The sequence below is a fragment of the Megalops cyprinoides genome, chromosome 21, assembly GCF_013368585.1.
Source record: "Megalops cyprinoides isolate fMegCyp1 chromosome 21, fMegCyp1.pri, whole genome shotgun sequence".
NCBI classification, from domain to species: domain Eukaryota; kingdom Metazoa; phylum Chordata; class Actinopteri; order Elopiformes; family Megalopidae; genus Megalops; species Megalops cyprinoides.
This window is the reverse complement of record NC_050603.1, coordinates 1,390,003-1,416,593: the sequence shown is the minus strand read 5'-3', so window position 1 is coordinate 1,416,593 and position 26,591 is coordinate 1,390,003. Positions and strand designations below refer to the sequence as shown.

Here is a 26,591-nt window from a genome sequence, read left to right as displayed (position 1 = left end):
GCTAAATTTATAAGTGTAGATTTATATTATAATAATACATTTTATTATTATATAAATGATTATCTGTTGTATGGTTTGTGGAATCCTGTTTACAATAATAGTGTAATGTTATTATCAGACGTATTGCCTGGCATGTCCAGGGCAAACACCTTGATGTCCTCTGTGTGCGGATTAATGTAGCTCTGGGGATGGGACACGAAAGGCCTCCGTTTCCTGGAACTGTGACACAGGTGGACTGTAGTGAAGTGCCGTCCTGCCCGGGGGTGTTAAATATTTCAGTATTCGGGTCCTGTAACCGGTCACCGCACCCCCGTTTGCCATGTGCATGTTCCCTGTTACCAGAGACTGCAGCAAATGTCACAACGACACGAGAGAGCTCATTTATCACAAATAAGGCCAGGCTGTTTGTGAAAGTCCAAAAACACCGTGCACACCTTAGTGAAGAAGAGAGGTGTGTGTGTGTGTGTGTGTGTGTGTGTGTACATGTAGGATATCTTACAGAACCCTTTGCAGTGCACAGTAGGCAAACAGTCTGGCTGATGACATCAACAGAAATGGAATGTGAGAGCAATTGCATTTCAGTTGAAATTCAAATTAAAAGAACTTGATAAAGAAAAATGTGCCAGAATACAGGTCAGGGCAGACTATGTGATTGGTTATTTTTTCCCCTATTACAAAGGAAAAAAATACATAAAAGCAAGTGGTGAAAAGCCAGGACCATGTAATTTGGTTAGATTGGTTTTTAAAATATGCGGTGGTGTGGGCTGATTGCACTCCACCTCGTGTCCACCAGGTGTCACTCTCACAGAGGCAGAGCTGGCGGGACTGGCAGGGTGGGAAGACAGAGGACTGTACCAGCTCTGTGCTGCCAAGGGTCTGAGCCTCTCTCCTGTGTTTTCATGTGCAGGTTCCAGCAGTGCAAAGCTCTCCACAGAGGACCTGATTGTTGAAGGACAGTAAAGTAAGTGAAAAGGGTTCTGAGGCCCACTTCTGCTCTGTTTCTGTTTGTGTCAGCATGGACCCCCCTTTTCTGTCTGTCTCTCTCCTTTTTCACCTCACTTCTGTTTCTCCTCTCCTCCAAATTTTCTGTCTCTTTCTCTGTCTCTCCTGTAGCACCTTTTCACCATCTCCTTATCTCTTACCATCCCTTTCTCTTTCCCTCTTTCTCATTCCCTTTGTCTCTGTCTCTCCCTCCCTGTTTTTCTGTCTCTCCCTACCCCTCTCTCTCTGTCTCTCTCACATTCTCTCTCCCTCTCTCTCTCTCACTCTCTCTCTCTCTCTCTCTCTCTCCCTCTCTCACTCTCTCTCCTTCGCCTCTCTGCGATATCCTCACCAGGTGTACTGGGGTCAGAGGAGGGTGTGAGAATGATGTCTTGGCCCTGAGTCGTAGCAGTATGTCAGGTAAGAGAGTTGTGGGTCATGTCTCTGTGTTTGTCTTACACGGGTCTCTGAATGCCCTGCACAGCGGTGAGCTCTGTTTTTGAAGACACCATAGTTTAGAACAGGGGCAGCCCATTTAGCTACTGGGGGACTGCGGGGATCCCTTATCAAGGCGTTGGATAACTTTACTCCATCAGGGATACTGTAACTAGGTCCTGGAGGCCTCTAGTCATTCAGGGCCTCAGGCTCTGTTGGGCTTTCTAGGTCACCAGCATCACAACCAGAATTCAGACAATTTGTAAGTTACAGGCCACTTAGGGTTTGTTGTCTGAAAAAATCTCACCATATCCAAAAGTAAAAAATCACATTTTCCTTTTATCATTGAGTTATTCCCCATCCTCACTCTCTTGTATCCCTTATTGTGGTGCCAATCACTTAGCCAGATATGTTTTCTTATTTAGGTCACAATTCGATCTTCCCATTTTGTGGACCAGCAAACTTCAAATGGAAACTCTGAATAGCCAATTAAATTGTTTTACTTTGTTACTTGTAAATTTTTCACTTTTGAAAAGTACCATAAAATGTACAAGTAACAAGGAAAAAACAAAAACCTTTTGAAATCCGTTAAGACCAAAGAGCGAAGCAGACAGACTGAGTTGTGCCTTTGGCCCCAGAGTGAGGCCACTCTTCGTGAATGCACATCGCAGGGCCATGAGGAATTCTGGGATGTGTTTTTTTGTCCATTTATCAAAAATGATAATTCTGACCACACGATTTGGATTGTCTTTTAAAGTCCTCAAATGATCGTTCCTTTCATGTCGTCCAAGAGCAGAAATTGAATTACTGTTTTTTTTTTTTTAAGAGAAGTCTGTGAATGGAAATATGGGCTAAGTGAATTATGAGTGCTGTATTTTATCTCCAGCAAGATGAGCACCGTCTCTGTGAGCAGGCCTGTGTCCCTCTCTCTGAAGAAGCTCCTTTCATGCGCTCTGCCTCTCCCGTTTATTTTAGAACAAGCAGCCAAAGGTCATCCCAGGTGGAAACTTGAACTCATGCTGGCTGGTAATATTCTCCCTTCCTTTACTGTTTTACAGGGGCTGGGGTCAGTCAGGGGGAAACGCTCTCTGTCATTAATGTGATCTCTGAAGCTCAGTGGATGAAAACGCTTCAAGTTGCAGTAACAGTCTGAACTACTGTAACCGAGTTGCAGTAAAATCAGTAGATGGGTTTATTTATTGTCTTGTTTTAAAAAGATGATCTTTAGAAAGATGATAATGATGATGAAGAAACTAAAGAAATACCTTAATTGTCTTTGTCAGGATAACTGTTTTCAAAAGTCATGTAGTGATTGGTCATGTTTGCTTTAGGTGATTCAAACGTTTTGGTCAGAATTATCATGACTCCATGTGAGTGCGCACAGACATACACACACATTTCCTGTTTGGGGGTGTGTGTGTGTGTGTGTGTGTGTGTGAGAGAGAGAGAGAGAGAGAGAGGGAGTAGGTACATAGGTCCACAACAGGAAGTGTGGGTTTCTGCGAGTGTGTGCTTGTGTGTGTGTGTGTGTGTGTGAATGTGTGTGGGTGCACAGGTCCAAAACAGGAAGTGTGGTGTTCTCTGAGGATATGTGTGTACGTGTTTGTGCATGGGTGAGTGCACAGGCCCACAACAGGAAGTGCAGCTTTGTATCACTTCTTTCATTACTTGACAGTGGTGAAGGTTTAATTCTCATAGATAATCAGATAATGTCAGTGTGTGTTATTTGGCCAATGCTCTTATCCAGGGCAGTTTGTATCACTATCCATTTACAGCATATTCTGCAATCCTACACCTGTTTTGTAAAGGATTCATTGAGATACAGAGCTCAAAACTGAAGGGTACAATCCAGGATGCAAACCCACTAGCTATCTAATTACTCACACTGTGTCCTTTCCCACTGCTCCACACTGCTGCTCTGACCACTGCTCCACACTGCTGCTCCACACCACTGCTCCACACTGCTGCTCTGACCACTGCTCCACACTGCTGTCCACACCACTCTGTCATATTTTAAAAAACAGTCTTTGGGATAATGTGAACAAAATTCTTTTTTTTAATCAGTAAAACAGATACATTTCCTCTGAATTATTTTGCTGGACATCCGATTGTTAGTGTGTGCAGCATGTAAATATACAAGATCTGGTATAAAGACAAATGGAACTGTACTCAAGTATTGTTACGTCAATAGAACGCCAATATGGAGGTGTAAATTATATTGCTGTGTACCTTCCCCAGATCACTGCTCACACAGATGCCTCAATGATAATTTGAGTCATTTTCATTGCTACATTTAAATATAGGGGCAATCAAGCCATGTTTCCGGATCTAAGTGGTCTAGCTTTCAGAGCTGAAGTTAAATAGCTGGTATAGAGCTCCTTGCAGCTTAGGCAGGCTATGTTTGAGCATTTCCTTACTGATGCTGTGAGGCCCACATTTCTGGCCTTCAGAGACTGTACTTCTTTCCTCTTCTTTCATCTTTTTAGGGTGATTAGTGAGTCCAGAGGGTTTTGGATGTGTATTTTTCTCCAGTTTTTTTTCTCCCATAGTTCACATATTAAGATCTGATTGAAATACTTATTTTTCTTTGGTGTTTAACGAATGAATGCATTAGTACAGTAATATGCCTGATTGGGGCAGATTTTAATGTGGTGTGGAGGTCACAGCCCACTGAATGGAGGGGTCATGTGGCAGAAGGTAGGCAGACAGGGGTTTGTTTGGGGTCAGAGGGATGGGGAGGGGGAGACAAAGTCCCAAATCGAGGTCGTCTGCAGAATTTCCAGGAAATCCAAAATGCAATTTAAATGCCTTAAATCCACTTTTCTAAATTAAAATGAATGCCTTTTTGTGTGGAATGCACAGTATTCCAAAGCAGAATTCCATTTTTATTTTATGCATTTTTATGGGTTTGTAAATCTAAGCTAAAGTATCTGGCCCTATGCGCCATTTACATAAGCACATTCACAATGCCGTGTCTGTGTGAGCTACTAACGCCAGCTTTATCATTTCGTGAGTCTGTGCATGATAACCCATGCCTTATGTAATGCGTTTAAATGGTAGGCCTCACCTGTGTATGGAGAACACTTGAAAAAGCAATTAATGTTAAAACAGAAAAACGGGGAAATGTACTCTTAATATCCTCATTAAATCCATTATCCATGCAGCAGAAGGACATACACGACATATGTATGCACAGTTGGAAGCCTCACGTCTGTATTTATACTCCAAATACTTCTTATTCCAGATAATTCGGAATTTCACTATCATCCAACATATAGATACTACAGCGGTCGTGAATTATTAGACAATGACCCGTTTATTGCAAAGTGAGCGATTTTAATTGTTACGTTGATTTTTTTTTTCGGGGAATATAGAGATGTAGGTTACCGCTCATATTTGTCGTGTCATTATCTGATGAAGTTTATGAACTTCTGTAATACACGCATAGACATTGAAGCCGACCTTACTCTAAGATGAAGTCGATTTGTGCCTCCGCACCAACACATTTCAAGTTATGTCTGTGCCTTTTCCTACTGATTAAGCTGCGGAAGTTTTGTGTAGCCGGCAAAAGAAGATACGTTTCTAAGTTAAATATTTGTTATCATCCTTTACAACAATTTGTGAAATGAACGTGTAGTAAAATAGTTTAGGTGGGTATTGCTATTGTGTCCGTCTCCCAATGCCCATTCATTTTGCTGCCGTAGAAAAGCTTGTTGACTACAACGGGCTGGCAGTTTTTTTTGCTGCCTCCATCAGTCTTGCCTTAAAAATAAAGCATAATTAAATGGAAACACAAATATTAAATAGAATGCTCGTATTATTTAATGAGATTGAGTACAGCATAACATAAAAATAAAATCTTATGTTTGTTGCCATAGAAACACTATGACTACATTCTCTTTGACGTTGTATTTATCAACGGAAATAACTAGAAATGAAGATTCATTTTCAGAAGAGTCATCTCCAAAGAAAGAAAAACGGACATGAAACATTTTGGTAAGAAAGGATGACTTTCTGTGAAAATTTCTTCTGTAATGAACGGTGCAGTTCTTCAGTAGACGGTTTTTGGTCAGTTGAGGGGGGGAAACCTTTACTGTTTCCCTGAGTCGCAGCGCACAGACATGTTATCCGAAATCGATGATGTCACAGGAATAGTTCTTACAGTTAGTAGTTCTGTGGATCACAAACAGTGAAGCGTTGCAGATGCGAACGTCAACTTCGGTTTTAACTAACAAACTTTGCTAAAGTCAGTGTAGCTAGCTTGCTAATGCTTTTGGTTGTTGTAAACCATAAAAGGTAATTAGATTCCTGACTACGGTGATGACCGTCTAATTACATGTTATGGTTTACAAAAAATGATATCTCTGAGTGATGTGGGTGTGTCTGGCAGTTCATGTCAGGTAAAAACGTATAGCTATCTAGCGAGCCAGCCAGCAAGACGGAGTGATGTTAGCTGATTTATAACCAGGCTACATAATTACAGACGTAGCTTGCGAGCTAACTAGTAAACAAGTTGCACAGTTACATTTTGGGTAGCTTAGCAATTTTATACCATAACTACCACTTCTCACTAGCTGAAGAGTAAATTAGTAGCACGCTGGTCCACTAATCAGTTAAAGCCAACGGCGTCGTTATTGTATTTAACTACATACAGTGCTGGGAAGTCAGCCCGATGAGGGAAAGCTGCTCCTCTAGTCAGAGAAGGGAAAGGAGCGCAAAGACTATTCGAGCAAAGGAAAGAGAGCATAGTCAGGCAGTGGATGGATAAGATGTAAGATTGGGTAAATGAATGGTTAGATGCGATGGCCACAGGTGAGCTGTGAACCTGAGGAGTCCAGGTGTGCAGTGTGATGTGCAATAGTGTGGTTGTAGCATAGGGCTCTGTAACTACCACACAAAGGGACCACAGTGTCATAACAAAAAGGGGGTGTGGCTGCCCCGGGCCCACGGTTCTTCCAGTTACAAAAGGGCCTGCCTTGAGCCCCATCTGCCTGACTGAACATGCATTTTTGTTGTTTAGTTGAATATTTTGAATAAAGTTTGTTTGTGTGTCTTGATTGCGGCAAAAAAAAAAAAGTCAGACTGAGGCCATAATGGTTTCGACTGACCCCTAGCTGTTTCTCGGCGCGATATTTATTTTGAATGAGCAGAGACACAATAGAGTTACAGAAAACTTTATTCGCTGTCCAGTATCCTTGTGTAAATGTACAAACAGAAAAATTACGCCCTCTGTTCGAGTCCCAAAGTAGGAACGAGGCGATCGAAATAGCACACCTCATTATAATCCGCATTTCTCTCCGTTCCGCCATTCCGTCTCCGTAAGTTTCCCCTTGGTTCTGTCTTGCATCTCCACACAGCCTATAATAGGCTGTATAAGGGCCCAACAGGTCCTCGCCCCCTCTGCAATGAGCCCCGGTTCCGCCCCAGTCATAATGTCATGTAAAAATATTTTTTTTTTCTACAGAAAATGTGATTCGTCCAATCTATAACTAGCAAAGGAAATGAGGTCACACGTCCAATGTACAGGTACACTACAGTTTTGTCTGCAAGGTGAGCGTTTTGTGTTGGTGCAGTGACACCAGGAGCACCAAAGCTGCATCGCTCAATCCTCAAAACCTACACTAATCGATTATTTTGATCTTGACAGATAGGCTTAGTCTGAACAGATACAAATTAAAAATAATCCCTGCACACACCCCCCCCCCCCCCCCCCACCCACACCCACACACACACACACACACACACACGTGTAGACTAGTTGATTATTCTCTTTGCTATTGATTTTTTCCCGTGCATCTCCCTGCACGATGCGTGTCAGAGCCTGAGGTCTCGCTGCGGTGGGGAGCTGCTCCCATCCCCCCTAGGCTCTCTAAAGATCTGCTGAAATGGCGGCAGATTAATGCGTTGTGGCAGGGGTTGGCGCCACTGTCGACTTTGGGGGACCCCCCGTGGCCCTCGGAGTGTCAGATCGTTGCGGAGGCGTGATGACGGAGTGACAGGTGGTTGTTGGGGGTCGGGGGCAGAGCAGGGAGGGGAGGTCACCCAGCACCAGACATCTGCCATGCAGAGGCTCAGTTCCTCCAAAGGAATAAACCCATCACAATGTTTTTTTTCTTTTTCCACCGCTTCTGACAGGCACAAACAAGGCCTCCTGTGTAGCTGCTAGGTTGTTTGTTTTATGTGTAAAAATAATAGCCAGTCAGCTAAGAACACAATGAAACCTGTTACACTTAATAAGTGTATTCAGTGTACTGGTAGTTATATTTTACCCCATCTGAGTTAATTGAACAACCAGAGACTTTTGGTGACCTATTTCTTTCTTCCAAGTACTCACAGTAAAGCAGAAAGCCAGACCAGTATTCAACAGCTACATCAATTTCAATTAAGAGCTCAATCAAACCCAGCTGTTGTAGAGCTCAGAAGGGTACAGTCAAATAGTGATGATGGTCAGCGAATGGGTATTCGATCTTGTTAAGTGTAATGATTGATCCTATTTGAAGTGTCAAGGTTTGGAGCAAAAGTGCATCTCCCACACCACGTGTGACTTTCGCCATCACAGCATGTGCATTACACAATGCTGAAAAGGTTGAATGATACTAAAACAACACACAAATGGTTTATACGTAATAGAGAGGGGTGACTCTGCATACCATTCCAGCATGTATACCAGGAATGAGAATTTGCCAGCTGCACCAGAGAAGGTTGAATGCTTTGATGTTAAATCAGATCAGTAAGCATCAGAAAATGCGGACTGTGAATTATTAAAACGATAATTGACTTTATGACTGCTGTGATATGCTACGTTAATGATTCATTGATACCCCATTCGCATTCACAAGTTCAGCAGCCAACAGTCTGGTACGAGTGTGAGTGTGACAGCAAAAGTAACGAACATGGTCAGTCCCCAGCTGTCATTATTGTTGGACAGAAAACACAGTAACCTTTGAATTATCTAGGTAATGTTCTTCACCCCTTTGAGCGGAGAAAAGATTCAAGCTACTGCCGGTGTTTTGACTGCTGAGATGACTCTTTCATTTTCCTCTTTATTCAAGAGCTGCTTTCGGCATTTGTGGATCTTTGCATATGTGCATGAAGGATGGTGAAAGTGACCTCAGTCTCTGTATTTAGGAGCATTATGAAAGCAAGATGCTTTTGACCTCACAGCTGGAATGCTTTGCATTCCTAAGACGCTTGCTAAAAATGACAATAACGTAATGTAAAAATGTGTGTTACCTATTTTGTCTATATATGTTATATTTTGTTGTATGTACACTGTATGTTAAAAGAAGGATATCAGTAATGTCCAGAAAATTCTGATTTCATGCTGCTTACTGTTACTTTAGTGCACATCCATACTGAAAATGCTTTCCATTTGCTTTGATAAATAAGAGCACAAGACGATTTGAAAACCTTCTCTGTTTTCTTATCTGACCTCCTGCTATCCAACCCACATACTGTCAAAAGCCCAGAATTCAGTTCTACCTCTCCCTCTTCCTACCTAAGTATGTTTACAAACCGCAGTATTTCTCATAAGTCTTCTGCATCATTTCAGTGCGGTGCAATAGACTCCAACTCCTTAGCTAAGATATGGTCTGTTTTTTCTGTGCAGTGTAGATCTGTCTCTCCCTGTGTGGAATTTGAATGGAAATTGGTACTGGTTTGCTAAAAGGCAGAAAGGATGTGCCAAGTTTTATGGTTTATTGTGGGGACTAGAGGCAGAGACATGAGGTGATTTGCACTGTTTCAGCTAAAATTGTAATAACTATCAACACTTCAGTAAACTGTGAATGGATTAAGGATTAAATGGTTCCAAACAACCATCTGCACACGCTTTGAAGTCCCCTGTGGAGATCTGCATTAAAACTGTCTTGTTGCAGGAAGTTTTATGTTGTCCACATGAGTAGGTGGGGGGGTTATGTGCTGTTATCAGTGTGACATTCTTTTGGAAGGGAAGGGAGATTTCTCAACTGCAAAACCAGCTTGCTTTGAAATATGGAGAATCACTATATTGTTTTTGAAAACCTACTCAATTTGAGTTTTTTTGGCAAAGATTCACTTTTAAATATCATGCAAATGTATCAAAGAAGAAAACATCTGGCCTCTAAGCAGAAACCTGAGAAGAGCAAGAGAAAAAGGCAGAGAGAAATTACTATTATATCTGCACAGAAGTGATGTGTTAAACAATGTGAAGTGAGGAGAGGACTCAGTGGATGTAGAGATGAAAAGAAGTGGGCCCAAGATAGCGCCTTGGGATCACCATTAGAGAGAAGGTAATGAGCAGCAAGAGAATGTTTCCAGGAACACTGTGACGTTTGAGCAAAGAAAGAGATCAACAGAAGAACATTTTTTTTGCCTGTACTCTTTTATATAAACTTTTCACGAATTCGTGTCACAGAAGCTGCCCATGACCACTATCCCCACTTATAACCTAAGAGGGTGCTCTCCTCCAAAACGTGTGTTGTCACCGCCACTTCTGTACGCACCACAGTCCCGATGCCAAGCTTGAAAACATGAGTCGTACGCAGCCTTATACTGGTAGACCACGAGTGCCCAATTGACCAGCAAGGGTTGCTGTTGAGTGACAGCACAGTCCTACCCACCCCTATATCCCTGGAGGAAAGTCAATTGGTCCAAGTCATCATTGGTTAGTGACATGGGAACCCAGACCATAGGGCTCAGCCTGCACTTGGAAAAAAAAGTGCTTTTGCCGTCTGAGCCACCTGGGAGTCCCGTCAATCTTTGAATGATGTGTAAAATGATTTCAAATGATTTGTCAAGCTGTGCTTGCTTGCTGTTGCCCCTCGGTCAAGAGTCAGTTGATGGAGATTCTGTAGTATAGTCATAAAATGGTCAAACTATTAATGTTATTTCCAATATTAATGCAGAAAACGAGTTAACAATAGTTTATAGTATCTAGTTGTCTGCATAAATTTAGACATTTTGACTCAGGCATACGGCTTTCCTCCATCACACTGTCTGGTTCGGGAGTTGTGGAGGGAGCCGGTTGTCCTTGTTTTCACAGTTTCGATTCTTTGTTCCTCCGCTGTGCGTTAATACGATCTGTGCATGGAGGCTGGCTGTCTATTTTTAAAAGCTGTCTGAAGCCTGTTGCTGGTGATTACCGGTGACACTCTTTGCCCTCATATTCCCTCAAAGACGATAAGTCCCTTCCAGGAACCTGTCCCTTCAGGACATCCTGACCACCACTACTACATCACTAAGATCGTGCAGAGGGTCTGTGTCCCCCTGTGACCACACGAGCGATTCCCAGCGGGATCACTTCAGCAGGTGTTTGTGTTATTTAAGTGAAACTTTTCACAATATAAATGATGGTTTTAGTAATCATCAGGGAGTGATCTGGCTTTAGAATCAACAAAGAGATTTGCTTTGACAATAAGATCAGTTTGAACTGGTTTTGAAACTTTTTGGGGGAAAAAATCATTTAAATTCCACTGATGGATTTTAGAAAGAGAAGCCTTTCATTGCATTTTTCCCTGAATATTGTGTTTAATGTTTGGGGGGTACCCCGTTCCGCTTCTGTGTCAAAGCTACAGCCGGCTAGTTGTTCTGGATTTGAACACAATGGAGCAGATGTCCTGTTTAAAATGAGCGTGAACCTGCTTTCAGGACAAATACAACACGGCATGCAGTCTGAGCCGTGGAGCTGCAGTTGCAGCCGGGTGGTTGCTGCATGGAGTGACACTGTAACTGCTGTAATCATTGGACGAGGTGCCTGTGTTGCCCACCATGATGCAATGCCCGTGCAACAGAAATGTAAATGAGGGCTGGTGGGGGGGTGTGCTGGAAATGAATCAGAATGAATCATAACTAATCCGGACTGCGGCGTTGTGCCTTTCCCCTTGCGTCACCCCAATCTCAGATGCCGCAACGGTCTACCTCAGGTAAAGCCCAGTCCACTGGGGACAGCTGGCTCAATGATCCATGTCAAACCAGGCCCTATCCCTGAATCTGCTGATTCCCGCTCTCTGAATATTCTGCCCTGACCAGCTTTGAACCCCCGGGACCTCAAGTGATCGATCGGCCAGGCAATAAATGGATGGAGGAGCCTCTGGGTCGGCAGTAGAGCCGGATCCTTGGAGGCAGCAGCTCAGGGCAGAATCGGGAGAGAGAAACGGCACCCTTACAACACAATACTCAGGAATGCCTGGGGATCCAGTTTTGGGGAAGTACAGGGATGCTGTGGGGGGTAGTTATTGATAGACATTCACTGTGGCTTTGGACTATGGTTAAAGCATCCAGCCCACACCACAGGACCCACAACCCTACCTCTCGGGGGATTGAGATGGGGGTACTGGGGTGTGAAATTCTGCATCGGACTACAGGGCACATGCACTTGGAAGTGTCCGTGCAAGGGGATACACGGTTACCCCTGGAATGGGCTTCCTGGATTGTGCCTGTTTGAGGGTGGCCTGGCCCACAAGACATGGCATTGGGGTTCGAACGTTTTCGGAAAGCAACAAGGTAAGCAGCTGCATTTCAGCTTCTGTTCTGGAACAAAAAACTAACATTTGTCTCATAAATTGTTCAAATTGTGTAAACATCTGAAATAAAATTCTTGAGCCCAAAAAATATGTGAGCGGTATGGCCAGAGCAGTGCAGCAGGTAGGTGTCTGTAAGCTGTAAGGTGAAGAACAGGAACAACAGGATGTGATCTTTTGGCTGTTAAGTGCCGAATAGTCCAATTACGCAAACCCCATTTGAAGCACACATACACTGAGCAGGAAGTTTAATTGCAAGGGCCTTACCCCTAGGAAACCCTGTCTGCAAAGACCTTTACCAACCAGAGTTGTTTGCAGGTGCACGCCTATATCTATTCTGATGTTGAGCCACAGTACAGAAAAAATCCATTAAGTGATTAATTCGCTAATGTCCACGTAAGCTTTCAAAGTATTTTTGAGCAGGCTTATCATTTCTCTTCAAAGTTCACTTCACTTTTTTTATTTCAAGAGCATTGTCAGAAATGGTATAGAACTAGCGTAGGGAACTAGTTTACATTCTGTTTGTTTTTTTCCACGAAAAAGTACCTTCATCGACGTAAAATTCGCAACAGATTGGCGTGTCACATGGTGGACGCTCCCTTGGCGGTTCCTGTAAAGTCTTTTTAAGAACTGCAGGGAGATTAGGCTTGGATGAAGAACATCACCTCATCAAAAAGTTAAACTGGTCTCAGACCCGGTACTGAAGGAGATTTACCTCACAAGGCCTCCCTATTAACAGCTGTCGCATGCTACCTCGCAGTGACCCTCGCAATGCCTCCAATGCACATAATGTGTCTGGGTCAAGTTTAGTTTGCGAGACACCAGTCTTTCTTTCTTTATGTATATGTATACATGTGCCGCCATACACTTAAAGAAATTCATTGTCAAGAGGCCGATATGCCTTCGGTGTTCTCCTGAACCATTGGCCACTGTGTAAGAGATTTTTTTAACGTTAAATTTTGATGTAGGGAACTATTCTTGCAAAATGCAGACCTTTAGTTTTTTTTTTTCTATCATCAGGCAGAATATGTGGCTCCCCTTGTTAAAGCCATTACTGGACGATTTGATTTGACTGTTGCTTTGAGGTGTTTTTTTCCCAATTGAATCACTTAGGTTGTGTTATTTTTAGACATGTCCTGACAGGAGGTTCCAAAATCTTAAACAATCCAAGACCCATTCAGGAACATCTTCAAACACCCATATCCCGCTGCGCATGGCTCCAAGAATCTAACTAAAGGCTGCGTTTAGAAACATCAATCAAAGTTAATTATTTTAGTAGATTTCTGCAGGCAAATATGCTGTTTGCCAGGCACCAGGTGTTCCAGGCCAGAGTGTGTCCTCTGTACAGATGTTATTTCATGAATCATTTTTGTTCATCTTTGGGGATACTGGTGAAGATGATGGCTGATTGTGTCACTGAACACATTGTTGGCACAGTCTCTGCTGCTGATGGCTCTGTCTGTGATGGCTTTAGGGCAATTTCTTCCACTTACTTCTTCCTTTACTTGTTATTATTTGTCTCATCACAGAGGACTTGCATGGCTCTTTATCACATGATCCACGTGTACAGTTTAAATTCTAGTGCAGTATCATGCCCAACAGTAGAACAGCAGCAGTGTGTTGGGAGTTTAACCCACAACCTCCTGGTTACAAGCCCACTTCATCAGCTGTTTCGTTCTAAGGTGGCAACCTTGTGCTTGTGTCACCCTGACTGTAAACATCAGTATGTGGGAGTATGTGAAAGATGAAACTAAACGAGACGGAGGTTGGACAGCCGAGCACAGCTTTTAGCAGAGTTGCGTAGTGCGGGTGGACTTCAGACTGGGTGAAGCCTGCCCGATGAGAGCCGGAGACCAGGTCTGGGGAACTAAGCAATGACACGCGGAGAACAGCCTGTGGGCTGTAATGGGCCTGTTTTCCTGAATCTGGATCGAAGTGGATTGGACCTCTCCTCTTAGAGCTCCTGCTTAAGCATTACCTTTAATCATGCACCAATGTGAAGAGTACAATAAATAAATGTAAATCTGAATTATTCAAATGCTAATATATCTAGGTGTGCCTTAAGGATAATATAAGTAAATATTACTGTGCATCCATGTTTTATAAAATCCTGCAATGAAACTGAAAGGGATTGTGTCATGAATGTGGGATCAGCTGGTTTGTCTTCATGTCCTCATCTTGAGGTGTCTGGATATTATGGAGGTGCAGTCTCCATTCTGTGGTCAAGGAGGACTATTTCTGGAGCTTCTTGGTTCTAGGAGTGCCACTCTCCACAAAGCCTGAGATTCCTCTCTGCAGTTCTGTAACCCTGTTCCTGTTTTGGTATTCTTACTTCCAGAAATAAAGTACAGCACAGCCTAACCACAAAATGTGAATGCTGTGGAATTGATCATATTCATTTATTTTGGTTGGCATATTTCTGAGTCAATCTTAAATGAGTGTGCATACAGACATATATGGATATATACATAATGCATTCATATATACTGCATATATAAATGCAAATAATTTTCTAAGCACTATGCATCACTAATATTTCCATTAGTATTATACTGGTGTTTGGCCATGTCTGTTTAATTAGCTTGTAGCCAGCACCATCCTGTCTGTGGTTTAAAGGGGGTATTTATGCCGTTAGGCTTTTGTTGTGACTCATAATCGTTTGGATGATGCGCTTAGCCTTTGTCTTTAACGCCACGCCCGAGTGTCTGAGAAGTAAAGGTGTAAGGAAACATATGCCACCAACTTCAGTGTTGGCGGGAGTGTAATAACTGACAGTCCCGCACTGTGGGGATTAGCCCGGGAAAAATAACCAATATGGCCGCCAGGGGATTAATATGTGAGACAATTGGGCAAGTCATTGGAAATCAATACTGGAGTCAGTAAGGCAGCTTTGCGAAGTTTAAACCAGATTTTGGGGGATTTTCCTCTAATCTCATGGGAATCACTCCAACCGGACCCTGTCAGGTGTCAACAACAAGATAAAGGCAACGCACAGGCTGACCCAAAAATTCACAAAAATGTCTTGGTCTGGTCCATCAGTCGCAGCTAGGAGACAGGACGTCCCTCTCTGCAGTTTCTTAAACATATTTATGTGCTTAATTAGTTTTTGGATGGAGTTTTGAAACCCCGGGGCTGGTGGTTGTCCGGCGTTTCCTTCCCCCGCTTGGTGGAAGGGAAACATCTCGCAGGGTTTAATCCGTCAGAGCAGCACCTCAGTCTGCTTCCCTGTCAGCGCTCCCAACGTGCCGGATTAGGGCCGCCCTCAGAAATCCCCCTCAACGGCGAGGTACGCTCGCTCCTGGTGGGTGGAGCATGCTGGCGGCGGCGTGGGGCTGGCCACTGGGGCGATATATAAGGTCCGGTCTTCCGCCTCCGTCGGACACGCGCACCGTCCCACATAGGCAGTGTGACAGAGGGCCTGGTGAGACCACAATGGTGGGAACGCAGGCAGATTTACATGTAGGCGGTCAAGGAGAGCTTGCATGAGAAAATCCCTCTTGAGAGCTCTTACAGCGGCCATTTTTGAGCGTTTTTTTTTTTACTTCCATTTTGTCCTAGTTGTTTTTCCCGTTTTGGCTTGAGGAGCAGAAGCAGTAGGATGAATTACTGTGTGTCGGACATGTTTGACATGTCCCACGGTGCTGGGGGGGGCGGGCCGTACACGGCGCAGGGTGGGGGTGAGTACTGCATGTTTGGGGGCGAGGGTCCCGGGTTCGGGCCCTGCGAGCCCCAGCCAATGCCCTTGCACCACCACCCCCACCACCCCCCATCCTGCATGGAACAGGCATGGACACCGGGCCCACCTTACGCCTGCGGTTACCCTGGTAACAACCCGCCTTTCAAAAGCGAGTACTGCGGCATGGAGGTGGGGCTCAGCCACTACCATCCCGCTGACTGTTTCGGGGAGGGGAAGCACGACTTCTCCTACGTGCCATGGATGCAAGGCCCGCACAAAAAAGGTAGGGGTCCCGAATCACAACCCCAAGCAGAGTACCCCCTCCAACATGCAGAGAGAATGTGGAGTCCTGGGGTCTCCAGTGTAGACGCAGTAGAGTTTTTTGGGGTCCTGCTGTGTAGGTCCCCAGTTTTAAAGCAGTAGTTTTCCTGGGGTCCTGTTGTGTACATCTCAAGTGTACAGATCGTAGAGTTTTTGGGATCCTGCTGTATAGGTCTCCTGTGTAGAGGTAGTAGAGTTGAGTTGGGGTATCACCTGAGTGGAGGTTAGTTTTGTGTCTTTTAAACTTTGTGCAGGGACAGTGGGCCTTGTGCATTCATGACTGATGTGCGTGTAATCCGCCATGATCTTTTTCCACATCAGCTGAATAACATTTTTAAAATAGTAGTAATAAAAGCAGTCTTGCTTTAAGCAGAACTGGCGCACAAATGTTCAGAGAGAGAGAAACGGATGAATGTGATTCGATCTGATGTGCACCACACAGTGTGCAATTTCATGGTTTACCATCCAGAGGAATTGCCTGAGAAAAGGTCTGAAAGCCCCTGAAGGAAGGCTGTCTGGACGCTGATCTGATGTCTCTCTTAGGACATAATTAAAAGGATCAAATCTTGTCACTGAAGCAAAACGAACGATATGGATACTTTGAACATCATTACTTTTTACGGAGCTCTTCTTTCTGTTGTATTTATTGAAAGAATTAAGAAAGACAATAGTTGTGATAACTGTTGAGACAATAACCTTTAGCCATGTAAATGAATGCACTCATATTTCAGATTATTAAAGACGAAAAAGCAGCATGTCGAACTGACATAGAGGCTCAGTTAACAATGAAATGGCATTTCCAATCTTTAAAGTATCATAAAAATGCAGAACTCCGAGACCTGGATGTCCAGTGCATGCAATGAAGTTATTTGTTAATTCGTTCATTTGTTCATGTGCTCTGTTACCTGTCCTGTTTGTTCTGAACTATAACAGTATATCCCATTATAAGAAACAATTTGGCAGTTCTGACACCTTTTTTTCATGCAATAATTGTGCATTCGCGCATGTGTGTGTGACTGATTAGTGGAAAATATGGTGCTGGTTTAGAGTTTGACTGATGCATGTCTTGATGAGGAAGGGGTTTTTTTTGGGGGGGGGGGGGGGGGGGGGGGGGTGTTATTGATTTGGGGGATTGGCAGGCCGGGGACAGACGGTGGTGGTGCACCCCCTCTTATTGATCAGGGATTGCCGAGAGGACCGGCCCCACCCCCAAGAATCACCCAAGTCATATGAGGTTAATACAGGTTCCGCTCTCATTACCAGCGGCTGATTTAGTCATTAGGAAATGTAACTAAATGCCGTTTCTCAGAAGTACCGGCTCACCTCCAGTCATCCTATTATTTCTATAATTGCTAAAATTATTAAAGCCTCCAGTGTGGGTGTCTGCCAGCTGGGTTCACTTCATTTCAGTTGATTTGTTATTTTGAATTTCAGTTTTGATTTTGAGGTTTGTAAATCCTTGACCTGGTGACATTGTTCATGTTGTTTGCCTTTGAGTTGTTAATGTTCAGATGGATTTTTTGGAGAATGCTCAAAAAATTTCAAAGATTTTAGTATTTTCTGATTTGTGAATGACAGATTTATTATTTTTTTTGTCTTTTCTTGCTACAAGATTAGAAATACAGAATTTTTGCACAGTCATCTCAGTGTGTGAATGTGTATAAGTAATAGCATATGTTTTATGAAGTATATTGTCATAATCCCTTCACCTTGTTTGTTTTTGAGCTGGCGTAATACTCTGTAACAGCCATCATTGCTAAAATGTGGTAAAGGTGTCCTTTCCATGAGCTCTAATATAACAGCATCTAGATTGGTAATATAAAATCACAGAATATCCCAGGATATTTTGGTGATATAATGACAGGTTGGTTTACGTTACTGTATGTACCAATAACTGTTTTATCTGTATACATAAAATGTACATTACACACAAGAGATATTATTCATACTCTTTATTTTTACTTTCCAGGGTACATACCAAGTTACTTGGACAAGGACGAGTTGTGTGTAGTGTGTGGTGACCGAGCTACAGGCTACCATTATCGCTGCATTACCTGTGAGGGGTGCAAGGTAACCCCCAGCTCACCCATTCAAGCACTTCCTATGGCACAGCTTATACAGTGAACAGGAAAACTGCAAATAAGAATATATCCTCTTTGTAGGACATCCATAATACTCGCGGTGCAGTTACTGTCCTAACGTTGGAGATGCAGAGACTGTTATGGCTAGGCAGTGTGTTTATATATGCCTTTTAAAACATTTAACGTTAGTTTTCTGTGATCCCCGCTGGTCCGTGTCTGTTATATGGCAGATAAATGAGTGAAGGCGCTCAGGGGAAGAAGCAGGAGTGGGTGAGAAGGTTGCTGTGCCACTCTTTCTCAGGGTTTTTTCCGTCGGACGATCCAGAAGAACCTTAATCCCACGTACGCCTGTAAGTACGAGGCGAAGTGCGTCATCGACAAGGTGACCAGGAACCAGTGCCAGGAGTGTCGATTCAAAAAATGCATCGCCGTCGGCATGGCAACGGACTGTGAGTGTCACCTGTTCAATGATTGCTTGTTGTCTTCCCCTCGTTTACTTATTTTATTTCCTGTTTCGGGCAAGCTGACATTCTGTCTGTCTGTGACACAGGAAGTGGAACCAGTTTGTCCTTCCTGTTCAGGCTTGCAAAGTGGTTATGATGCTGTGCTTTAACCCCCAAAGGCACCAAATTTGGTTCCCAGATGGGGCTCTTGAGTGACATGCTTAAACTTAATTGTTTCAGTAAAAAAATCAGCTATGTAAATGAATGAAGGCACTCGGTAAGCACAGTGAATGGAAACTTCCTCTACCCGCATACAAGACCTGAAAATTAATCATTTTGTCCATTTTACCCATAGATAGTCAGTCTCATCCTACATTCCATGCAGATCTGTCTATTGAAGTTTTCACTTAGTCTGGTCACATGCACACACACACACACACACACACACACAAAGGGCCAGGCTCATGACCCGTGCTCCAGCTGCCCCTGGTGGAGATGACAGCGGTATATAGTAACTGTGAAAGTGGGTTTTATACGAGAGCCACACATTCTGCAGCGAGCAGTCTCACCTTGGCTGTAAAGGCGGATTGAAAAGCCCCTAGCGTGCCTGTGACCTGCACGCAAGGTGTGACCTGGGCTGCTCTTTAAAACAGATTAGCACGGTCATGTAAGTGCCGGCCCCACCGCAGAGCGGAACACCGACATCGGGGTCACGCCGAGCGGTGATGAGGCGTCCATGGCGGCGCTCAGCGGACGAGCTGCACAGGAAACGAGGCGCAGAGCGTGATTTCAGTGCGTCTGACAGAGGGCAGCGCGGCAGGCCCGAGCCAGCAAACTCGCTCAGAGCGGCTCGCTCAGAGCGGCTCGCTCAGCTGCGCCGTTTCAGAACAAACCGTTCGCTCATTCAGTCTTTATGAGTAAGAGCAGCCGGAATAAAATGCAAGCGAATGAATTCGCTGTTCATAGCATTGCTCTGCTAACTCAACTGCTCCACACAGACCTTAAAAACTTAAAACTTAAAATATGGTAAACCCCAAAATTTAATTTTATACAAAATCAAAGTAGTATATGCTACTGGCTACTTAATTTAATATCAGCCATCTTTGTGCTTTCATAGTTTTCTGTGACATTCCCATACTATTACCTTTGCATTGTAATAAGACACATAGATGTGTGGATGTGTACATGTACACACGCACGTGTCTTAAAGTATAATTACACAGCAGAAACTCACAGATTAACATGATTTATGATAATACTGTGGAGTTTATTCTAGCAGAGCAATATTAAAAACATAGTTATGACGTTACAATTTTAAAGTGACTTTATGTTGAACGTTACAATGGGAGGCTTGTTAGTTCCCCCCTGTCATTAGGAGGTGCTCCTTCCAGCCCCCTGATTGGTTGCATTTCAGTTTCTGTGAAACTGTCCATGCCAACAATAACCTAATTTTATATGCTACTCAGTGACAAGATACATCCCCCTATGCTATCATTGATAACCAGTTTTGAAGGAAAAAAAAAAAAAGATCTGTCGCACTGCATCACTCAATACACACCCACACACACAGTGGCCAACACTGATCTGTAACACTACATCAGATTTTACCCCTGATATGCTGAAGTGTCAGGCATGGAGTACTTCCTGGCTCTGGGATGAATAAAGACCTGCAGTAGTTCAGGGCCAGGGCATATTGTCAGACAGTATAATTGTACATATTTAAATTTATGTTCACCACAAGAAACTGACATTTATCAATGTAAGATCTGAACCATCATTGTATACGTTTGTAGATTTTTCTTCACTTTTACCTCTGAATATCAATTCAAATGAAAAGTTTCTCCTACAAAATGAGCACAATCCCTGTATTTGCAAAAGTCATTTGAACAAACAAACAAAACTAAGAGGGGAAATGTGTTTGTGGCTGGATAAAGTTCCCTAAGCTGCTATTAAAAGTAAAACCCCCATGTCCCCCCGGTGGATCTCTTTGATGCATTCGTTGGCATTTTGGTCATTTTCGCCGTGTGACCGTGCTCTCCTGTTTTATCACGGCAATTTGACCCCCCCTCCCCATTCCCCACCCCCTCCCCCACCCACCCCGACCCTGCCCTACCAGTGGTGTTGGATGACAGCAAGCGTCTGGCCAAGCGGAAGCTGATTGAGGAGAACCGCGAGCGGCGGAAGAGGGAGGAGCTTCAGAAGACTGTGTGGGAGAAGCCGGAGCCGACGCAGGGCGAGTGGGAGCTCATCCGCGTGGTGACCGAGGCCCACATGGCCACCAATGCCCAGGGCAACCACTGGAAGCAGAAACGCAAATTCCTGGTGAGACGCCTCCTCCCAGCCGCAGCGTGAAAATTCGGCTCACGATAAACCCCGCCCCCCTTAGACCCACCCCCTCCCACCCCTGCCCCGCCCCATTCCCCTTGTCACTGTCCTTGATGTTAACCTCTCCATGTGTTTTTGTATCTCTTTGTAGAGCTGGGGGAAAGTAGAGGACAGGGGAAGCTATGCATTCCTCAGCACAGCAGCAGCACTAACTTTAACGGAACATCTCCTGTTTTGTTATTTATTTTTTTTATTTTAATTTTTTAAAGACTGTTTGTTTGATCTTTCCCCTTTCTCCTCCCCCTCCTCCTTAAGTATTGTCCTGAATCTAAACCTTACTAAACCAAATGTGTGTTTTATGTTCTGTGTTCTTTTTTCCCTTTCTTTCTGTCTCTTTCTTTCTTTCTTTCTGTGTTTAAAGTAGTGTTCTCACATGCACCTTGATACCTTCCAGGTGTTAACACGATCCTGTCTGTCTCTCTCTATAATCTGTAATTGTACCCTACAGATTGAGGACACTGTTGACACAAGAGTGGGGCTTCCATGGTGATTGTTCACTATGCTTGAGGCACCGACAGCCTGGGAGAGGTCAATGCCCAATATTTAATAACATTATCAAGTGTTCGGTTTTCATATGAAGAGACTGAAATGGGCATGGCTACCAAGCTGAAAAACCCAACTGAAATTTGCATGCATATATTTAATCAGATGGAGCAAAAGGAGGTGGTATTCCACAATTTCCTGGAGCTTTTTGTGTTGTGCGTATATAAATATCACAACCGTGCGTATATTTTTGCCTCTTGAGCCTAAAAACTTCCCATGGAAACCCCACCATTCGCATTACTGGCTTGTCTCTCTCTTGCCCTGTCTTTTACCTTTCTCTCCTCTTTCCTGAGTTTAAACTTGTTTTTTTTGTAGTTGACTTGACTCGGGTTCTTCATTGAACGTTCACCATCCCTGTTGATTGCCCAACAGGTGGAAGAAGCTATGCTACTTAATGAAATAACTTGTAATTTATTCTATACTTCTGACCAGAGTGACGTGCGTGTGAAGGAGTCGAAGGTAAGAACCAGTCGGCCAAACGATCCCAGTATTTATCAGAATCGCTTTTCTTGAGTCTCGCCTGCTGTCTTTTCGGGACACAGAGAAACGCTAAATGCCTCCTGAGAGTTGTTGACATGTGTTTGCACATTTCTCTGTTAGGAATGTCCGCACAGGGGAGCTCTCATAGCGGGGAGGGGGGTGTGGGGGGGGTGTTGATAATTTTTAGAGGGAGGTGCAGCATTGCTGATTACAAAACAGCAAAAATAAAACAAACAAACAAACAAAGACCAGACGCTAGGGGGCGCTGTATCCCAGTGAACCCCAGCCCTGTCCTAGTCTGTTGTGAAATCTGGGCACTCTCCTTTTCACGCTCTGTCTTTCTCTCGCTCTCTCATACTGTTTCTTCTGGTCAGAAGGAAGCTAGCCAACAGGAAGGGGCCATTTTTTATTGTTTTTGAGGCAACCTCATCCTTAGGTCAGTGAAAAACCCTAGTCAAAAAAAACAAATAACGTTAGCAGGTGATGATGTAGGACGTACGATTTCTGTAGCCTGAAGGAAATTGAAGTAAATGAAAAATGGAGGAAAACAGGCTGAATAAAGGCTGAAATGGGTTTGATTAAATGCTGTCAGAGCTGCTGTGTCCGTGTGTCCCCTCTGACCTTCCCCTTGTGTTAACCCCTCCAGTTGACCCTGTCTTTTATGTCATGCGCTGTTGACTCTATAACCTCTTTCACGCTTAGAAGACAATATGGATGACTGTGTGAGGTCATCGTCGTCTTGGTGACTGTCCACACCCCGCTCTCCCTCACATGCTAAGCCCCCCTCCCTCCTCCCACTGTCGTTTCAGCCAGAGGACATTGGTCAAGCGCCCATCGTCAACGCCCCCGAAGGAAACAAAGTGGATATTGAGGCCTTCAGTCAGTTTACAAAAATTATTACTCCTGCCATCACAAGGGTGGTGGACTTTGCCAAAAAGCTGCCTATGTTCTGTGAGGTAAGCTGCCCATATTCTGTTAGATAAGATAGCTATGTTCTGTGAGGTAAGATGCCCATATTGTTAGATAAGATAGCTATGTTCTGTGAGGTAAGCTGCTCATATTGTTAGATAAGATAGCTGTGTTCTGTGAGGTAAGCTGCTCATATTGTTAGATAAGATAGCTGTGTTCTGTGAGGTAAGCTGCCTAAATTTTGTTATGTAAAACAGCTGTGTTCTGTGAGGTAAGATACAAATATTCTGGGAGGTGAGATGTGACTATAAGGTGGTCCTTTGGCACAACCCTCATTCCTTTGATTCATTCCCACTATTACTTGTTTAAAGAAGGGCAAGCTGTGAAGCTCACTGCAGTAGTTCCTTTGTTAAAAAAATTCACATTTTGATTGACAGATCTTATTGACCTCTGCTAGTATAAAGCTCAGTTTGTTTCATTTCGGATAAGGAGCATTTTAATTGGAAATTATGTCAGTCATGTTTATCTGTGTTAAGTCATATTTGTCTATGCATACAGACTCTGTTCACGTAGGTCATTTTGTAATAGACTGATCAGCTCATTTCAGCATTAAAACAGAGACTTTTCGCACCGTAGTTCCCCATAGTTTGGTTGGGTGCGTTAGAATGCAGCGGAATGCTCAGGTGCTCCCTCCCTCCACGCTGCAGCTGCCTTGTGAAGACCAGATCATCCTGCTGAAAGGCTGCTGCATGGAGATCATGTCACTGCGGGCGGCGGTACGCTACGACCCCGAGAGCGAGACGCTCACGCTCAACGGCGAGATGGCCGTGACCCGGGGGCAGCTGAAGAACGGGGGGCTGGGCGTGGTCTCCGACGCCATCTTCGACCTGGGCGTGTCCTTGTCATCCTTCAACCTGGACGACTCGGAGGTGGCGCTGTTGCAGGCTGTCATCCTCCTGTCCTCAGGTGAGATGCTGTCCCCGAAGGACACCTGCCCCGTCACCTCACGTCAGACCCGCTGCCTCACTCAGGACATGCCATTACCCTGTATCGGCATCAGTCAGCGGTGTAACAGCGTCGTCAACACCGCACACAGGACTGTGCATTAAGTCACATGTCTGTGTATTTATAGCTTATATCACCTGTGACATATGTCAAGTAAAATGATGTTAGTTCTGGAACGATATACTTTTACACCTGTATATTTCCTGTACTGCATTGCATAGTCTAATATTCAGATCAGTACAATAGTTACGTATGAAAAAGCCAAGTCATGATTGCAGTTGATTTTGGATGATTTTTTAACAGTGAAAAAGAGACAGTAGAGTGTGCTTTGTTTCCTGCATGTTTTTGAGATGTTGTCTGTGTGGAGGTGAGCCATTGTCACAGAATGGATGTGATGGCGAAATGGCGGACATGTATGCTACGTTGTTTGCATAATGATGTAATGTACGTTAATTACCAGAACATCAGCACGTATTTCACATGTCATAAGCAAAAAGCCACTACTGAGTGAATATTACACTACAGGGTGTATCCTTTATTTTTTCACTTCTGATGAGCGCAGTAACTGTGCTATTTATCTCCACCCTGGAGCTGTCTAAAATCCTCCTCACCCAGCAGATACCCCTTTATGTGGAGATTATGGGGGATTACTGAATACACTGAAGGGAAACCATCTAATGATGGGATTGTATGAGGATTATACTGCGGTTGTGGTGGTCGGGATCAATAGGCAAACGCTAAATTACACATCTCTTAATCTTTTCAAGATGACGTACTTCTGCCTGTCTGCCTCTTTCTGGTGGATGTCAACCCTGCTCTCTGCTTGAGATTTGAGTGTCTGTTCTATGAAAGAGGTTGTTTATTTGGCCTTTTTTAACCTGTGGAGGGTGCACTGCGTGTGCATATTGTGGGCTCGTAATTGAAAGGTTGCTGGTTTGATTCCCTGCTGAGGCATTGTTTTTGTACCCTTGCTTTAAAAAAATCCAGCTGTACAAATGGATACAACTGTAGCCTGTGTAAGTCGCTGCAGATAGAGTGTCTGCTAAATGACAGCAGCATAATGTGTATTCTCTCCATAAAGAGGTCATTTAGCTGTTGTTTTTTACCCCGTGGAGTGTGCACTGTGTGATGATACAGTGGATCAGTCAGTATGTGGATCTGCATGTGTGAATGCGGTGTCTCCTCCCGCTGCAGACCGCCCGGGCCTGACGAGCGTGGATCGTATCGAGCGGTGCCAGGAGGAGTTCCTGCTGGCCTTCGAGCACTACATCAACTACCGCAAGCACAAGGTAGCGCACTTCTGGCCCAAGCTCCTGATGAAGGTGACGGACCTGCGCATGATCGGGGCCTGCCACGCCAGCCGCTTCCTGCACATGAAGGTGGAGTGTCCCACCGAACTCTTCCCCCCACTCTTCCTGGAAGTGTTTGAAGACTGAGTGGGGGGAGAGGGGGGCGTGGGAGGGGGGAGGGCACCGGACACACCCAACTCTTAGCACTACTGAGTGTCATTTCATTCCATAGCTTAGGAGCAGCTTCGGCCTAGTTTTGGATGGAACCATTCCTACAATGCGGGTACATGTGAATAGCGAATTTTTTTGTAAATTTCTCTGCTGAGGGTTTCTTTTTTTTTCATCGTAAAGATGTGTTTTTGTTTTTTTTTGTGGGGGGTGGGGGGGTTATGCAATTTTTTTTCATTTTTGTCAGCACTTACATGGTCATGACAACCTTGTGATTGGTAGGGTGTCATGCAAATTATGATGCATTTGATTTAAGCCTGAAAAGTACTGTTTAAGTTCAACTTAAGCCTGAAACGTATTTTAAAATTTGTAAAAAGTATGACTTACATCTGATACAAATTTTTAAAGTTAGACTTAAGCCTGGAAAGTACTGTTTAAAAAAAAAAAAAAACAGGCATACTTTCCACGTTCCCACTTTATTGTAGTCTCTTCCACCAAAAACGGACAAAAAAACCTTGTTCCTCCTACGTTGTGTCAGCAGAGGCGTGTAAATCTAGTGAATCTGTAAGTTTTAATTTAGAAATATTTTTAGACATTACTGGCTGAGGAAAAGTGACTCCTCCTAAATGTTGCCATTATGTGTTTCAGGTGAAAACACACACAGACACACAAACATACACACACAAACACACACGCACACACACACAAACACACAATCACACACTTGTGCTCCTGAAAAACAGAGAACTGTTACTGCATCCATTTTGACACAGTTGTTTTTATGTCGTGTTTTTTAAAACACATCTGTTTTACTCCACCTTCTTCTCCTTCAAAATGAAAGCCATCTTTCCATTACTTTCCTCTCTCCCTGAAGTAGTCTTTCGAGGAGTAGCTTTGTAAAATAAGGATATACGGAGAAAAGGCCATGTTAAAGATGCCACTCGTTCGGTGCCAAAAAAATATCATGGGAGGATGGTGGGTTATGCATCGGTCCAGCCAGAGGCCAGGCTCAGAGGGTGCGTTCTGGCCCGACCCAGTTCATAACAAGAAGGAGAGCGTTCCGGGTCAGAGGTCGTTCTGTTTATCTGTTTGTGTGTACTATATCCGTACACCTGTGAGAGAGCGCCTAGTCGATCTGCTGGGCGACCTCAGTGCTGCAGTGTGGTGGCGTTCACGTCTTACAGGAACTCTCAATTCCATGTGTCATATTTTCTCAAGGACTATGCTAACCGAGGTGGCGCTTCTACTCCGACTGGTTGGTGCTACAAAATGCCAATGAAAGCAGAGAGCTGGAAATGGAAAAGATTCTTGGCCTAATGTAAAAAAAAAAAAAAAAAAAAAAATGTAAGCAAATGTGATATCCGCATGGTACAGTG

The 26,591-nt window shown here is 43.9% G+C and overlaps 1 protein-coding gene across 7 annotated transcripts in view; it reads left to right on the top strand.

Moving 5' to 3' along the window:
- thrb (thyroid hormone receptor beta) overlaps positions 1-25,374 on the top strand; it is a 70,132-nt gene extending 44,758 nt beyond the window's left edge. For 4 of the 7 annotated variants that reach the window (XM_036555258.1, XM_036555255.1, XM_036555257.1 and 1 more), the window contains 10 exons: positions 908-961; positions 1,337-1,401; positions 2,392-2,442; positions 17,882-17,982; positions 18,295-18,442; positions 20,553-20,758; positions 21,737-21,823; positions 22,654-22,800; positions 23,461-23,719; positions 24,953-25,374. In XM_036555258.1, coding sequence (XP_036411151.1) covers positions 1,395-1,401; positions 2,392-2,442; positions 17,882-17,982; positions 18,295-18,442; positions 20,553-20,758; positions 21,737-21,823; positions 22,654-22,800; positions 23,461-23,719; positions 24,953-25,194 — 1,248 coding nt within the window. In that variant the 5' untranslated portion in view covers positions 908-961; positions 1,337-1,394 and the 3' untranslated portion in view covers positions 25,195-25,374. Of the gene's footprint in view, positions 1-907; positions 962-1,336; positions 1,402-1,964; positions 2,443-17,881; positions 17,983-18,294; positions 18,443-20,552; positions 20,759-21,736; positions 21,824-22,653; positions 22,801-23,460; positions 23,720-24,952 lie in introns of those variants that run through there. The other 3 variants (XM_036555254.1, XM_036555252.1, XM_036555259.1) reach the window with 3 other exon arrangements.
- Positions 25,375-26,591: the final 1,217 nt, after the last annotated feature.